This window comes from Cyprinus carpio, chromosome B2 (assembly GCF_018340385.1).
Source record: "Cyprinus carpio isolate SPL01 chromosome B2, ASM1834038v1, whole genome shotgun sequence".
NCBI classification, from domain to species: domain Eukaryota; kingdom Metazoa; phylum Chordata; class Actinopteri; order Cypriniformes; family Cyprinidae; genus Cyprinus; species Cyprinus carpio.
This window is the reverse complement of record NC_056598.1, coordinates 16,751,020-16,767,341: the sequence shown is the minus strand read 5'-3', so window position 1 is coordinate 16,767,341 and position 16,322 is coordinate 16,751,020. Positions and strand designations below refer to the sequence as shown.

General features: G+C 34.9%; 1 protein-coding gene across 1 annotated transcript; it reads left to right on the top strand.

Moving 5' to 3' along the window:
* Positions 1-514: 514 nt before the first annotated feature.
* cahz (carbonic anhydrase) lies at positions 515-6,411 on the top strand. The gene is made up of 7 exons (XM_042718352.1): positions 515-670; positions 1,429-1,626; positions 3,208-3,326; positions 3,576-3,668; positions 3,757-3,819; positions 3,921-4,076; positions 5,538-6,411. The coding sequence occupies exons 1-7, from the start codon at positions 637-639 to the stop codon at positions 5,655-5,657; spliced, it is 783 nt and encodes a 260-aa protein (XP_042574286.1). The 5' UTR covers positions 515-636; the 3' UTR covers positions 5,658-6,411.
* The last annotated feature ends 9,911 nt before the right edge of the window (positions 6,412-16,322 follow it).

Here is a 16,322-nt window from a genome sequence, read left to right as displayed (position 1 = left end):
ATGTAGAAGAATAAACGGCGGCTGCTTTTGTTTTCTTTAGAAATGTGGATCAAAACAACGTTCTAAACGCCAACCCTGGTTACAAAACCAGTCATTAAACTACTAAAATCCAGAGTTCTTCGGCGCACCTCCACTTATTAGTCCCGCTACAGTATGCGTATCTACAGCAACGCAAAAGGACGAAGAAGGTCAAGAGAACATGTATCCCTGCCCTGATAGGTGATGTGTTTCTGAATCGTCAGAGAAAACGACGAATGGCGAGGGTTTGCTATTCGAGCCATGGAAGAGAAAAGGCAACTTAAACGCGTGGAAAACAGAGAGGATCAGTCGCGTGGAATGTCCGCATCCCGTCAGTTCACCGGCGCTCGAGCATCTCTGTGCAGCAGCAGCAGCAAGCGGAGCAACGCGATGCTCAACGTGCGAAATTAAAGCGACGGGGGCTGTTCAAATGTTCTCTGACTGACTCCTCCTGTGGAAACCATGTGGCCAAGCCCACTGGGTTGAGATAGGTACAAGCACCAGCAGGGGACCACTATATAAAGGCTGTCATAGTTTAGAAGACCCAGCAGTTGCTGTTCTTTAGCATCCAGGTCTTACAAACAGAGGAGTGGAACACAGTGAACGACACAAATAATCATGTCTCACGCTTGGGGTTATGGAACACAAGACGGTAAGAGCTGTTTTACGGGTCCTAAATGAATCTATTAGTCTTTAGGAACTATATTAGCCTACTTAAATTATAATATTATACAATATAATTTAGCAGTCATTTAGTTTTTTACATTCTTTTACACTGAAGAACATCTTGTTATCTTGATGCATTTTGATTCTTTAGGTTCTTTAGGTGTGTGGGGAAGTATTTGTTTTTTATTATTAAATAATGGAAAAAAGTTATACATTACCAACTATAAAATATAAATAAGCATAACACATATGCATAACACAAATGATACAAAAGCGGTCACTGGGACAGTATCCTTTAAAAGGTACTAATATGTACAGTTTAGGTACAAATGTGACCTACAGTTTTTGCACTTCTAGTACTAAATAAGGTACAAAAGTGAACCTTTTGAAAGAGTACCACCCAGTTGACAGCTTTTGTAGTTTTTTTCTGAGCACGTGAGTTATGTTAAATGTCTTGTCTGGTAACCTAAGGAAATGTGCCTTGTGAAAAGTAATAATAAGACAGTAATATAACTGAAAAAAACTTAGTGTAGATAAATTAGGTTACACCAACAAAAGTCATTTCTAAATGTCAAAGCTTGAAAAAGCTCCTCAAAGTAACAGCTGCATGTATCCACTGCTTACAGTGTACATTTGCTGACCTTGAATCTGGCAAGGAATGTAAACACACTTTTTTTGTGCATCTAGGCACTAGGTTTTTATCTTACTGTGTTTTTATAATTTTCTGTTGCTCTGTAATTTCAGGGCCAGAAACGTGGGCAGAAAGCTTTCCCGTTGCCAACGGACCCAGGCAGTCTCCCATTGATATCGTACCCACCCAAGCACAACATGACCCGTCTCTGAAGCACCTCAAATTGAAGTATGACCCCGCCACTGCTAAGGGCATCCTCAACAATGGCCATTCATTCCAAGTGGATTTCACTGATGACGACAACAGCTCAAGTTAGTATATCACTGCATTTCAAGAACTGTTGTTCTTATTTTCAACCTCTTAAAGCAGTATTAAACCTAATAAGATGCAGCCATTTAGAAATACATTTATTTATTAAACCTGGAATAGGTATTTTCTTTAGTCCAATTTTCATTAAATATTCATCAAAATTTTTGGCAGTGCAATGTTTTGGACCTTTTCAGCATATTCTGTTAAAAAAAAATAACATACATGTTGCATATTGAATGCTAAAATAAAAAAGAACTGGTACATCTAAATCTGTCAATCATTATGCATAGTATATAAACAGCTCAATATTCAGCTACTGAAGTCTTTTATCACCCCATCTCCTGCCCTATTTCTATCCGTTCATTACTAACGTCATTTATTAAGTAGTCAAGGGCAGCTTTTAGTGCTCAAGTCGAGTCTCAAGCTTGAGCTCTCTTTTTCAGACAACAAGGATTGCATGAAATTGTGAATTTCTTTTATTGTGTCCTTGTAGGCTACTTTTTCTCTGAGTGAAATTCATTTCAGTTTACTCCAGTTCATCTATATTGAATTATCAAATGATGTAAAACTGTTATGTGAGCAGGGGATGTAGATGTGTGGATGTATTCCTTCCTCTGCCAGTGGAAATAAGGCACTTAAAGCTCTGTGTACTCAAGTGCTAATGTATTCTATTATGAGAGAAAGAATAGAGCCACATATCAATGCTGTATGCCATGGTCGGTCAATGAGAGCAACATGTGCTGAATTTTAATGACCATTTCAAGAGGGGACTCACACATATGCTTGAAAAAAGTAACCTTGTACAGAAACACTATAGAAAAAAAAGAGTCACTTTCTGCATACAAAATGCTTGCTGAAAAGTGATGAAAGAAGTAGCTATTAGATATGTTAGGTAGTGAATATTAAGCTGCTCAAGTAATATCCCAAGTAGCCCACTCACACTGACATCTGTCAGTCTACCAAATAGAAAGTAGAGGTTCCATGTCATTAAGGATGCATATTCGTTCCATGTGATCCGACATTAGAGATTTTGACTGAATTAATATATTAATTAATGAAATTTATATAAAAAAAAGGTTTCCTAAATTTACTTTATTGATGATTTTAACAGTAAACAAAATAATTTAATTGTAATATCAGCTAGCATTTTTATATCTTATCAATGATTTTTCAAATGTTTTTCAAAGAAGTTGATTAATTTGATCAAAATACAGTAAAAAAATGAAAATAACTGTTGTGTATTTTAATATATTTTAAATTGTAATTAAAATAGAAAGCAGTTCTCCTTTTTAAAACTTTATATGCATTATAAATGCACAAATACATTTTAAAAATCGTAATTATTCGAAACTTTTGGAACATATCAAATTTGTATTTTATTGGAATATATTGGAAATATATTTTATAATATATGGAGTTTATTGTTACAAAATCATAATTATTTGAAATATATATCTTATATTATCTTTTATATGCATTGTTACATTGAATCGGAAATACAGTTTTACAAAATGAATGACTAATGATTTCTAGTGCTGTTAAAGAAACAACTGAATGATTGGAATACGTGTTTTTGTGTGTAGCTCTGGCTGGAGGTCCCGTGACGGGGATATACAGGTTGAGACAGTTCCATTTCCACTGGGGAAGCAGTGATGACAAGGGCTCAGAGCACACTGTTGCTGGAACCAAGTTCCCCTGTGAGGTAATGAGACTCTATCTCTCACACTTCTGCTTCCAGTGTTACATTACAACTGAAAGAACCCTCATTCTTCTGTGTTGCGGTTCAGGCCATTCTAATTCTTGAATGTCTCTCCCTTAAAACTATTTATAGCTCACTGCTTATTAATATTCTTGTGATGTTCCCTCATGAATTTGTAAATCCCTTCTTTTAATACATTAAGAAATTAAGCATATACTGAATGTTTCATAACACGTCTCTTCTTTTCTAAAGCTTCATCTTGTCCACTGGAACACCAAGTACCCAAACTTTGGCGAAGCTGCCAGTAAGCCTGATGGCCTTGCTGTGGTTGGAGTTTTTCTAAAGGTCAGGATTTTTTTCCAAAAGCTATTTAGGAATTGCAGTGATTAAATGATTTAAAATGATGGATGTGTTGTGTGGTTTTGTTTACCAGATTGGTTCTGCCAATCCAAGACTTCAGAAAGTTTTAGATGCTCTTGATGACATCAGATCAAAGGTATTAAGTCATTTATAATCTTTATGTATTTAGGATATTTACTCGTTCCAGTTACCCTCAGATGTTTTTATTCTTTTACATTATGACTGTTTCTTCTCTAGGGCAGACAGACTACATTTAGCAACTTTGATCCTAAGACCTTGCTGCCCGCCGCTCTGGATTTCTGGACTTACGAGGGGTCTCTGACCACACCTCCTCTTCTGGAGAGTGTCACCTGGATCGTTCTGAAAGACCAAGTCAGTGTTAGTCCTGCTCAGGTACTTTTCATCATACTTTATCTATGCTTCCACATTTTCAAGCAATTATATACAGACATCTAATTCTAGTTCATATCTTTAGTATCTTATGCTATCTTGGGTCATTGGAACATGATTATGCCCACACATTTTTTGTTAATTTGTAAGGGAATGTGTTTTTTTGCTACTTATTGAGTTGATAATAAGGTAATGAATTTCCATATCAAATACTGTCTGCTACAAAAACACAAATGGGGTCCCATCATTTAACGTCACTCCTACTTCGAAACTGGGAGGGTCGGTGCTCCATATGTTTCTGCTTCTACAAGATTACTTTATCTTAAATATATTGTTGCCTGACAGCAAATATCATATTTAAGCCAGGCTTGTGCCTTTAAGATAGAAACCAACCGCCCATATGTTAATTACTGGAGATGAATTTGGCCCTCATTGCAGTCTATTCTTGTTTTTATACATTTTATTTATTAAAGGCAATAAGCAAAACAAGAAAGTGTAGTTATAATTCAGCAAGAAGTATTATCCTACAATTGTTTTTTTACTAGTGATACACCACAGTGAATGTTCTGGACATATTGGGTTGAAAAAATTATAATAAAAAGAAAAATTAAAGAAAATAGATTTTGTATATTAATACTAAATATATTAAAAATATTATCATATACACTACCATTCAGTACGATTTTTATTCACCTGCATTTCAAGATTCTTGAACACCAATTCAATATATTTGCATTTCTGAAGGATCATGTGACACTGAAGACTGGAATAGTTCCTGCTGAAAATTCATTTTTGCCATCATAGAAATAAATGACATTTTAAAATATATTAAAATATAAAACAGTTGTTCCAAATTGTAATAATGCCACAATATGAATTTTTTTTTCTCTATTTTCAATTAAATAAATGTGGCCTTGGTGACCCTAAAAGACTTCTTTCAAAAATATTAAACAAATATATTACCAACTCCGTAATTTTGAATGGTAGTACACACTTATTTTTAATTAAGGTGAAATATTATAATATATAAAATACAATATTTTGGGAAAAAAGCACAAACCTCATGGACCACATGCTGTGAGCTCATTATTTCCCCCAAAATGTTTCAGAACTAAGTTTGCTGTAGCACAATAATTAAGCAGCTTGTCTTTAAAATACTGCTTCATCAGAATCATACTGAGAGTGACATTTCGCTTTCCAAAAAAAAAAAGCCCCATTCATTACCTTTCCCTGATGTAGGCAGTGCTGTTAGCCTGCAGAGCTTATTTTAGTCTCCAGTGGTTAGTCAGAACAGTCTAACGGCTGCACAGAAATTCTGGCAAGTGCTCTATGAATGTGCATGGAGCTAAATATAGTCAATATAGGCTGTAATAAGGCTCTGCAAGACTGCCAACAACACACTAAAGACCACAATCCAAGAGAAAACAATCTAACTGTCTCTCTCTCTGTCTGTCTGTTCTTCAGATGGCTAAGTTCCGTAGCCTGTTGTTCACATCTGAAGGAGAGGCACCTTCCTGCATGGTTGACAACTTCAGACCCCCTCAACCTCTCAAGGGACGTAAAGTCCGTGCATCCTTCAAGTAAACAGCAGTATCGATGCCACAACCCTCCCACTGCCTTCTGATCATGGTGCTTTTAACTGGTTCACAAAAACATTCCCAGTGAAATTTCTACTGAAATATTCCAGTCCAGGTCCTTGCTTACGTTGCAGTGTTGATAACAAGAAAACTGGATCTGATCTTCTAAAACTGTCTATTTTTGTCATAAATGCTTATATTATTATTTAACATGAGAAATAGTATTAAAATGCTTATATACTCAGTGCTTAATAATGCTGGCAGCCCCTAGCTGTAGAAACAGTGGTTTGTTACCTACATTTCCTTGCAGTTTTGTGTAAACTGGACAAATGGGAAACTAATTAACTTCCAAATTATCCCAGTCCATTTTTGATCGCTCCACTTCATGCTTTATTTCTAGCTATGCAGAACTGCGCTACACTCCATGTTATTCAATAGGAAAGACATCATGGTTCTTTTTGTGTTTATGGCAATGGGTGAATGTCAGTTAAATGTGTAACCGATCAGATGTGTTGAAATACCTGCAGGAAAGCACTTATTAACAGCAAAACTGTTGTTAAAGTGTTTTATTATTTATCAAGAGAAATTTCAAGAAATTAGCTTTTGTTTCGAAGAATGTTGTACCATGATGTTCTGCCATAGATATTATTATATAGATTTTTTCAGAATTACATTGAGGAGTATTGTGAACAAATATTATATCTAAATCAGTCATATATCAGGAATTGTATCAGCAATAAATGAATATATTTTAAACTATACATCCTGTGATTGTTTTCTGTATACAACACAATGCATGATACACATAAACTGACGTTAACATCAGCTTTAATACATAACTGATTAATTTTTTTAAACTTTAGAAAAAGATCAAACTTTATTACTCCATTACGTATCATAAATTAATGATTAAAAAGTGCAACATTTACATAATTTAATGCTACTTTATAAATATACTATAATTCTGTTTTATTTTGTCATATAATATGCTATTGTTAATTTATAGGTAAATTTCGTGAACGTATTTGTTTAACTTAACATTAAATATGTACACTATACCATTCAAAATGTTAGGGTTAATAAGATTTTTTTTAAAGAAATAAATACTGCTATTCTAATAAGATGCATTAAATTGATCAAAAGTGACAGTAGAAAGAATAATATATATATATATATATATATATATATATATATATATATATATATTATATATATATATATATAATATATTTTTATTTTTCTTGTGCTGTTCTCTAAGACTTTTTACATGTATCACATTGTAATAATATTTCACAATATTACTGTATTGACCCCAAAATTTTCAATGGGACTGTATAACATATTAACATTTCACACTGTATAAATCAACATTGATGTGTGAACAAACATAAACTAACAATGAACAATAGTGTACATATAAATCAACATTACATTAGTAAATACTGTACAAGTATGCTTCATTATTTATTGTTAACTAAATGTTAACGTATAGAACTTTAATGTTACATTCAAGACATTTCACGCTTCTGCATTCTTGACCAAAACTGAAAAGTCCAAGCTCAGTATTACAGTAGTTCTTTCCCTAAATTAACATTGTAGTAATTTTACGAGCTAAAAAACAGGTTCGACTGAGCCTGTTCTGCTTTTCACATGGTCATTTAACAAAAACACAGATACAGAATGAACCTCTTCCTCATGCTAGTTTCTGCTAACTGAAGTCTGAAGTAATTTACAAGAAACCATTTCAATCGTTTTCTTATGTCTTGTTTCAAAACGTTTTAATTGCCCAAGTTCTGTTGTGAAATTTCAGCCATTAAAAGATGAAATTTGTAATTCGAGAACGTTCAAGATCAATATCTGTCAAACACTCTTCAGTCCATGTTAACTCTGTGCTCTGTTATCATGGAGAAATAATGAGATCATTACCCAGAGATCCCGACATACAGGCTGAGAGAGGCCTTTATCTTGGAAGCTGGCACATCACCACAGATGAGCGCAGTTTTGGATGCCGGTCATCATCTCATTATCACATGGCTAATGCTCTTTGTGAGTGTCCAGCCTTACTTATGCAACCCATGCTTTGTTGAGGACACATTCTTATGGCTGTCTTGAGACTGGGTTGGCATCATCTGTGGTGGTACAAAGCAGACCACATTTGGCTGTACGATCCACTGCTGCTGCCTTGTTGAAAACCTCTCGACATAAGAGCTTCTTGTAAGCTTGAGTACCAAATTACTTACTATTATTAATAATTACTTTCCATCTACAGCTTTGTACAATTAGTCTAATGTCTGTTGTCACTGAAACTGGCCTTACTGGAAAAAAAGAAAACATAGGAGGAGTGCAGTGACAAAATGGAGAAGGAATGTAGATGAATAGATTAAGCATGAGTTGGAGACGAGAGCACAACAAAATAATCAACAAAATCGCTGAGATAAAGACAGCGGAGGTGAAGTACAGGTTTGAGATTAAAGCAAACAGAGAGCAAACAGAGAAGGGAGGGGGAGTCAGAAAATCAGCAGATTAAATGGCAAAGAAGATGGCAAAAGCAGAAAGGTACAGAAATAAAAAGCAAACAGTTAAGATATGTGCAACAACCCTGCTTTATGCCATGTAAATTTAACTGGAGACAGATGAATGACTGCATCACAAACTGAGAATAACACTTACAGAAGAGGACATGAATCCATACACGACTGCATACTATTAGTATCTAGCTTTTAGCACATCTTTAGACAAATCGCAAACCAAAATGTGAAATGCTTGATCAATACAGAGGGTTGTTGCACATATCACAGCAATGTGTTTACAATTATTGCAGTTATTTCTGCATCACTCAACAAATAATGTCTGTGCCACAGTGGTACCATACACGGCAGTCCCTTAAGAAAACCTGCTGTTGTGTTACCTTTTCCATTACATAAATGCATTTCCCAAAGCATTAAAATAAAATAAAATAGAATATTGAAAGAAAAAAATCTGGAAAAATGACCAATTGTAAATATGTGCTAATTTAGTCTTACAAAAAGAAAGAAAGAAAGAAAGAAAGAAAGAAAGAAAGAAAGAATGGAAAAAAGAACTAGCAAACAGAGGCAAAGACTGAATCGGTGAGATCCTCTTTTTTAATTATCTAAATAGTCCTGCAGAAATGGACATCACCATTAGGGGAACTATGGATGAGTGGTCCAGAATAAAGCCTCTTTATCCAAACAATAAAACCATTGAAGACAGGATTTCAGGGGACAGATCAGTTTCATTTTACCCCAGCTTTGAAGCACCATTTGAGAACTCCGCCAGCACCCCACCAGAAAAAGACAAGCAGAACAGGTCACTTTTTCTTCTCACATGCAGTAGAATCATATATATATATATATATTCACAGCTTACACTTTGTAGAAAATAAGACATCAAATTAATTTGGGGAATGTTTGTTCAGAAACACATGGTCTTGGTTTGACCAGCATGAAAGCTAAATTCACAAAACTAGCTTTATATGATTAGGATTGCCTAATGATCTGTTGCAGCTTGCAGATTAAGGTGGAGGTTCAAAGTTGTAATTTGACTGTAATCATGGTCACATTTTGAAAGAAGACTGTTTAAAAGAATGGCTGTTAGTCAGAAGATAAGAGAGGAGCCAACAGTGTGATAAGCAGGGTGGGTCACTCTAACTTTACTCCAATGCAACTCTACCACAGCAAGATGATCTACAAAAGATCGATTTGCAACTCATGATGCCACCTCCTTTAGTGTATGATTACAGTATGGTAATGGATTCTGCATATATACAGATGATCTAATTCATAGAACATCTTCAGTGGATTTGGAGGCATAAATCCCCTAGCTGCAGGTCCCTCACATAAACACATTGTATTTGTGATCTTCTGATGCTTCAGTGGTTACCATGATAGCAGGGCTCCATAGGAATTGAGAATATAATTCTTGGCCATTAATTCATCATTTAAAGCCACTAAGACATCAGCTAAGTGGAATCAGTAATTCTCAGTTGTATACTGTAGATGCATGAGGGAAAACTGATAAGTTGCTGCAATTAGACAGAGAACACTACATCTTTTTATCATGCTAGAAAAATCGATTCTGCTCTGTCTGGGGATTCTGCCACTTATGTGAAAGTAATTTTTAATTGAGCCTGTATCTTCCTTCGTATTACATGCTTTTTGAATTAGGGAAACAATACATATCTTGCTTAAAAACAGATTGTGTTCACAAAACTACATGATACAGTACATATTTTTACCCTTGTTTCATTTTAGTTTTACTATGATCTCTGCCCTCCTCCACATATTTCTTCACCTGAGAGAATGTATTTCATAACCGTTTCAGAGCGTCATTTCCCTTAAAAATGAAGATAAAAGAAGTTAAACTCTTGTTTCTGTAATAACATTGACCTATTGACCCTCTCAAAGCATGGTTCATTATTTTCCCATTATTTTCAGTTCCCTTTTGTGATTCTGAGGAATGAGTGAATCAGGCATTTAGATGAATGTGGTTTAAGTTTCCCATGCTCTGTCCATGCAGTGTTTTGAAGGTGTATGAGGAGGTCTGGGCCATGTGCAGCCTCACTAAATGGGTGGGAGAGGGTGTGGTTTACTGCTGCTCTAATCAGACTCCAGCAGTAGTCTGGAGTCTGATTAGTACAGACTTACTACTTTTCTGATGTAAACCTCCTTTATGGTTTTCAGAACATGTTTAATAGTGATCCATATCTCAAACAAATAATGAGGAATTGAATTACTCAATAACAGTGGCGGCTTGTTGGGGGAGGCAGGGGAGGCACAGCTTCCCCTAAATTTTGAGGTGAAAATGAGGATGATTTAATGTTGATAAAATTCACAGTTCATTTCAGTACATGTCTCAGAATTTGTATTTTTTTTTTTTTTTTTTAATTTCACAGTTTGTGAAATTTTCAGACTGAAAGTAGCTTTAATATACTCATAAAAACTGTCATAGAATATAGGAGATGAGTATAACTAATTAACAGGAGATATGGCTGGTTTTAAACATAAAGAAGACAGTGTGACGAGAGAAATGCAGAACACTTTCACACAATTGTGAACCTAGCTTGAACTGCTTTACCACTGACAAATAATTCTATATTTTATTTATTATTTTATTGGGCATTGAAATAAAGAGAGTCATTAAAACAGAGTGTGAGAAAACAGTGATGAAGTGTGAAAAAGCGTGGCTAATTTGCGGAGCTGTACTGATAGAGTCTGTGTTTGTGTGTGAGGTGTTTACTCTGCAAAGCTTCTGTCCCTTAGGACTCTGGCTGCTCTGGTTGCATTCATGCTTTTGATAATAATAGTAATTTTGCAGGTACAATGAACCCAGCTGTGGCAAAGCCTTATCTTACACTTTAATGGTGCCAGGCAACAACCAGTACCTTTCAAAGCTGTTCCCACTGCACAAAAGGCACAGGCCCAGATCCGGGTGAAGGCAAACAGAAACTAATACACTCATATTCACACACCCACTCAAAACACACATGAACACACTCATCTAAATCGTCAGTTATCTATTTTAAATTCTTAAACGTTTAAATTCTTAAACTGGTCATTCTTTTTTGTGTCTGTGTGTGTGTTCAAGAAAGCATTTATTGTCATTTTCTAAAGAGTGTGTAATTGTTACCATTAATTTCACCTCAGACTGCATTGCCACTCAAACGTTGTAATGATTATCCTGCGGTCAGAACACACCTCTAATTGGTTTCTTTGAAAACACTTTGAACTACACACAGTGCCGCTAATCTGTGTTTTCCCTTTGTCAGAGAAATCTAATAATCTCAATTGTTTATTCAAGCATTTTCAATGACACGGGAAGAAAACTTGATTAATGTGACAATAGAATAGAATGTCAATGGCATAACACTAATATTGACTGGATTGTGTTGAAATTAAAATTTTAATGTTGTTTACATGTCTATGTGGTATTTTATTCTTAAATACAAACCCTGTGCAAAATATATCAGCATTTTCTACTTAAAACTTCAACATACCTAATGTCTCAAGCATGTAACCAATCGCATCAGCCTACGCAATGGGACTTTTCATATCATCAACTGTCTGAGATGGCAAACAAGTACCTGGTTTGTATAACATTAGAAATACATTATTAGCTGTTTGATAGTCAAGACAAAGGCTAATGAACATGCACTGCCATTCTGATACATTGACTTGTAGACAACCCTATATAATTCAATCTTTCTCTTCTTCAGAATCAGTTTCTGCTTCAAACTAATTTGGCCGAATTAATCGAAAATTGCCACTCGCCTTTGTGTAGTGTTTACTAGACTACTTAAGTTAACTGAGTGAAAGTGGAGCAGAGCCGAGCTAGTTTGAGTGTAGGCGGGGAGTAATTTGCATATTCATGGAGTAGCATTAGGCTACCTATTCAAACAGACTTCTCACCAGAAAAATCGATTAAATATTCGTTTTAATTGATACATTTGTGACTGCACGTGCACTTTAAAAACATTTTGAAATTTAATTCATAGTGACTTTCTATAAATAAGATAATTAACCCTTCCCAGGGAACTTGACTGACAGGCAATCTGACCAATTATTAAAAAAAATCTGCTATTTTGTCCGACAAACAAATCAGACAGGAGAGCAGATTAATGAAGGTGAACTTAAACTTGGAAATGGTGTGTACTGATGTCTTTCCACTGCTGGAATAAAATACCTTCTGATGTTCATTCATGTTCATTTTATGCTTTAACTATTAAATATGAATAAGATGATAGGTTAACGTGCCACAAAGGCAATACAGTGATCTTTCACCACACATTAAAGAGCCACAAAATCTTATCACATTGTCAGTTTCCTCTTTGCATTGCAATGTATTTTTTTTCTTTTTTTTTTTTACCGCATGAGAACATGTGTTGTGTTAGAGTGCCATGGCTTGTTGGACATAGCAATAAGGGGGCGGGCCTTTGAGAAGGGTCAATTTTACCTTTTTTATGAAAAGGCAAGTTTAGTTGTGTCATGTCATGTAGTCATAAAAAAAAAAAGCTTTACCTTGAAATATTTGACGTGATTTTTTTTTTTAAATGTATATCTGTAATATTCCAAGGTGTAAATACTTTTATTTAATTCAATGGATACACCACAAAACATTTTTAGACTTACTACATTTAAAATTAAAAATGCACAAATATGTTGGCTTCATGTTATTTTTAAAAAACAAGAGTAAGATTTATACCAAAGTGTCCTTTTCTATGTTTTATTTTTATTGTGGATGCACTTATTTGTCATGACAATAGAATAGAATAGAATAGAATAGGGTGGTCTAGCATTCATAACATGGTCAGTCAAGTGAAACCAATTAACCTCATTGTGGAGGTCACCGTGAAAAGCTGGCAAGGGTCAGTCCCTCCTCCAACTCCACCTCTAGCCTCACCTCTACAGACCCAACAGGAGAACAGCAGAAGGATCCCTAATTAAAATGTGTGTATATGCGTGTCCCTGTGTGCAAGTGTCTTCATCATCGGAATAAAGGCAGATTGATAGTTTGTGTTTCATTAGCTCTGTTCCCCAGGCTGCTCTGGGTCAGATGTGCAGCTTCAGCACCGACACGCTCAACAGAGGCCTTCCAGACACAAACCAAGACTCTGTAGACCTCTCTCTATCTGTCCCATCCCACACCCTTCCCCCTTTTTTCATTTCTGTATCTCTTCCTCTTGCTCTCCAATGCTTGACTGGAGATGGTCGTCATGGCAACTGCCTGTTCATCATTTATCACGAGCTGGAAATACAGTGGGATTTAATGCATAGGGTCTGGCATAATGGGGTCATTGTTTAATCTGTCAACACAGCATTTTTGATTGCCACAACATCTTCAAGCCATGTGCTTATCTTTCCTGTCTGCCAAAGCAGATTACATTTATTTTGGTTTGGGGTCAAATGTAATTTTTCCAGCGTTTGCCACAAAACAAATCACAGCATCACATGATGCAGTTTAGATGTTGCATTTGAATACACCTCCTACGCTAACAGCACTTCTCAAGCCCATCATGAATGATTCAGGGCTTTATTAATTTTTCACATGCTGCATTTAAAGAAGTTATCATTACTGAGAAATAATGTCTAAGGCTTTATTCTCCTGCAAGGCCCTTATATTAGAGGTAGCCCATGTAGAAGACAAGCATTCCCAGTGGTCTCCACATCTACAGTGATATACAGTACAGTGAGGTAAAGTGGAAACTCAAGCAGGCCTGTCACGTCATGGTTTAGACTTTAAAGAGCTCCAATCAGTCTAATTAAGAGTGCAATTAGATGGAAGTCAAATAGAAAACAAAGGAGGGCAATTCACAGATTGCCATATTCACCTAGTAATAAACACGTCATTTTACATTAGATTTATTATTAAGGAGATTACTGTGGTTTGATTAAGAATGTGAACTAAATTTCTTAATTATTCACATTTAAAATAAATAAATTAATATAAAATAAAAACAGACCCTTCACCATGAGTTGCTATTGTTAAAAAAAATGAATAAAAATAATTTCATTTAATTAAAACAGAGGTACAAATAAAATACAAATAAAAGATAAATTACACAAAAAAATAAAATAAAAAAATAAATGAAAATTAGAAATGTTGCCTTGACAACTAGCTGATTGTTTTAAATGACTAAATCTGAAATTAAAATAGATCAGAGCTAAATAAAACTATTTCAGTGAAAATCAGGAACCAATGAAAATGTGTAAAAAGGGAAAATAAAAGTCAATTAAAAGTACATAATTTACATAAATATTTCTAAAACACTAAATGCTTCACTAACCTCACTGACCTTTAGTTACCATTGTCAACTCACATAGGCTTTACAGAACATCCCAAAATAATAAACTGAAGACTTCTATAAAAGTCTAAATGTATAATGTATAAATGCAATCTCAATACAAAATGCTAATAAAATGGTGGTTATGTTTTAAACTTGGTTATATATTATATCTTACATGGGCTGGCAGGAATTGACATTGCATTTAGCTGCCATTTTAAGGTGTTTTAATTACAATCATTAACATGATAAAAAGGTGACGTTCATTTGGAACTATGATTTCATTTAAAACTATCCATAAACATAACACACAGATCCTCCACAGACTTTCATTAAAGAGCAAAAGCTTGTCTAAGAAAATAATGGACTGCAACAGCTGCTGAGGTAGGACTGGTCAGTAATGTTTTAGCAAAGAGTCAATTTCGTTCATACTGACATTACAAGACTATGTGTTTAACTCAAGTGACTCATTCTGTAATACATATCTTTTTCAATGTAATTTGGGGTATTTTAAGTTCCTTACACTGACTCAACATTTCTGTCACTCTAAATATCAAAGTCCTGTACATATTTACATGAAGGGTTGGTTTAAACTAGGGGTTTGTTGTAGCCTAGCAACAAACGCACACCCAAGTGGAGATCTGCCACAAGGGTTTTCAACAGCAGCGGACACTGGTGACGTTGGCAAAACACACACACACACACACACACACACACACACACACACACACACACACACACACACACACACACACACACACACACACACACACACACACACACACTTTGCACAACATGCACTCTCTGAAATGAGGACACTAAGTTGCTGTGAGCAATAACTATGAATTAAGTCAAGGATGAAATTTCTTCGAAAGACAGCTCTGCTTAGACATACCTAATCATGCACCTAAATCCTGAATAGATTATTTTGCCATGCAAACTTACACAGCCATCAATACACTGTATGACAATTGAATTTCTGTGTTAATTTTATGTTTTACACCAATAAAATATGTAACTGTTTAAAATAAAATATTGTATAGTGCAAAAAACAAATCAATATGCATTTGTATTTTAATTCTACCAAGCTTCCTCAATATTACAAGGGCAAGATATAAATAACACTTATTTCTATCTTTACTCACCTGAACATGAATATGAATTAAATATTCAGAGCAGCAGAGCTGAACCAGCATTTCTGATTTAAAGGAATTGTCCAAAAAAAAAAAAAACCTACTTAAATTTCAGTCCAGTCCTCACGTACACCAGACATAATCACACACCTTCAGAAGACTTGTATTATAGTGCACAGGATAATTTTTGCAAAATCGTCTGTCTCCATCTCCACATTGTTCAAAATGTCTTCTCTCATGTTCCATGGAAATACTAATCACTTTTATTCATTATATAGTAGCCTTATATATAAGTTTGAAATTAGAGCTTCATTCTAAGAAAGACTAAGGCAAGCATCCCTTGGTGGATAGAGAGAGATGTAGTTACTAATATTAACATCTAGGCTACTTGTGTATATTGCAAAAGTAATGTATGTTTACATACAATGTTGTTGCTATATATATTGATATGGGATGGACAATGAAACATTTAGCTGAACTTTAGCTTCTTAAATTTAGCTTTGCTTTAAGTTAAAGGGATAGTGCATGCCATTTTTGTTTAAAGCATACTTCAAAAATGTAGTTAAGTTGAAACAATATCTGGTAGACTGTACCACAGGAGACCCACGTTACAGATCCCTGCTAATTGAACAATTTATTATTGTTTTGGTTTACAAGTAGGTTTTGAGCATGTACATGTGCATAAACGCATTTTAAAAGCTTACAATGTTTCTTTTATGGTTTTTGAAGCCATACTCACAAT

What these genes read in the sequence shown, in the direction of transcription:
- cahz (XM_042718352.1), top strand. Translation starts at nt 637, where the DNA reads ATGTCTCACGCTTGGGGTTATGGAACACAAGACG. An exon ending in GGGTTATGGAACACAAGACG is followed by an intron (nt 671 to 1,428) that starts GTAAGAGCTGTT and finishes CTGTAATTTCAG; the next exon opens with GGCCAGAAACGTGGGCAGAA. An exon ending in TCAGTGTTAGTCCTGCTCAG is followed by an intron (nt 4,077 to 5,537) that starts GTACTTTTCATC and finishes TCTGTTCTTCAG; the next exon opens with ATGGCTAAGTTCCGTAGCCT.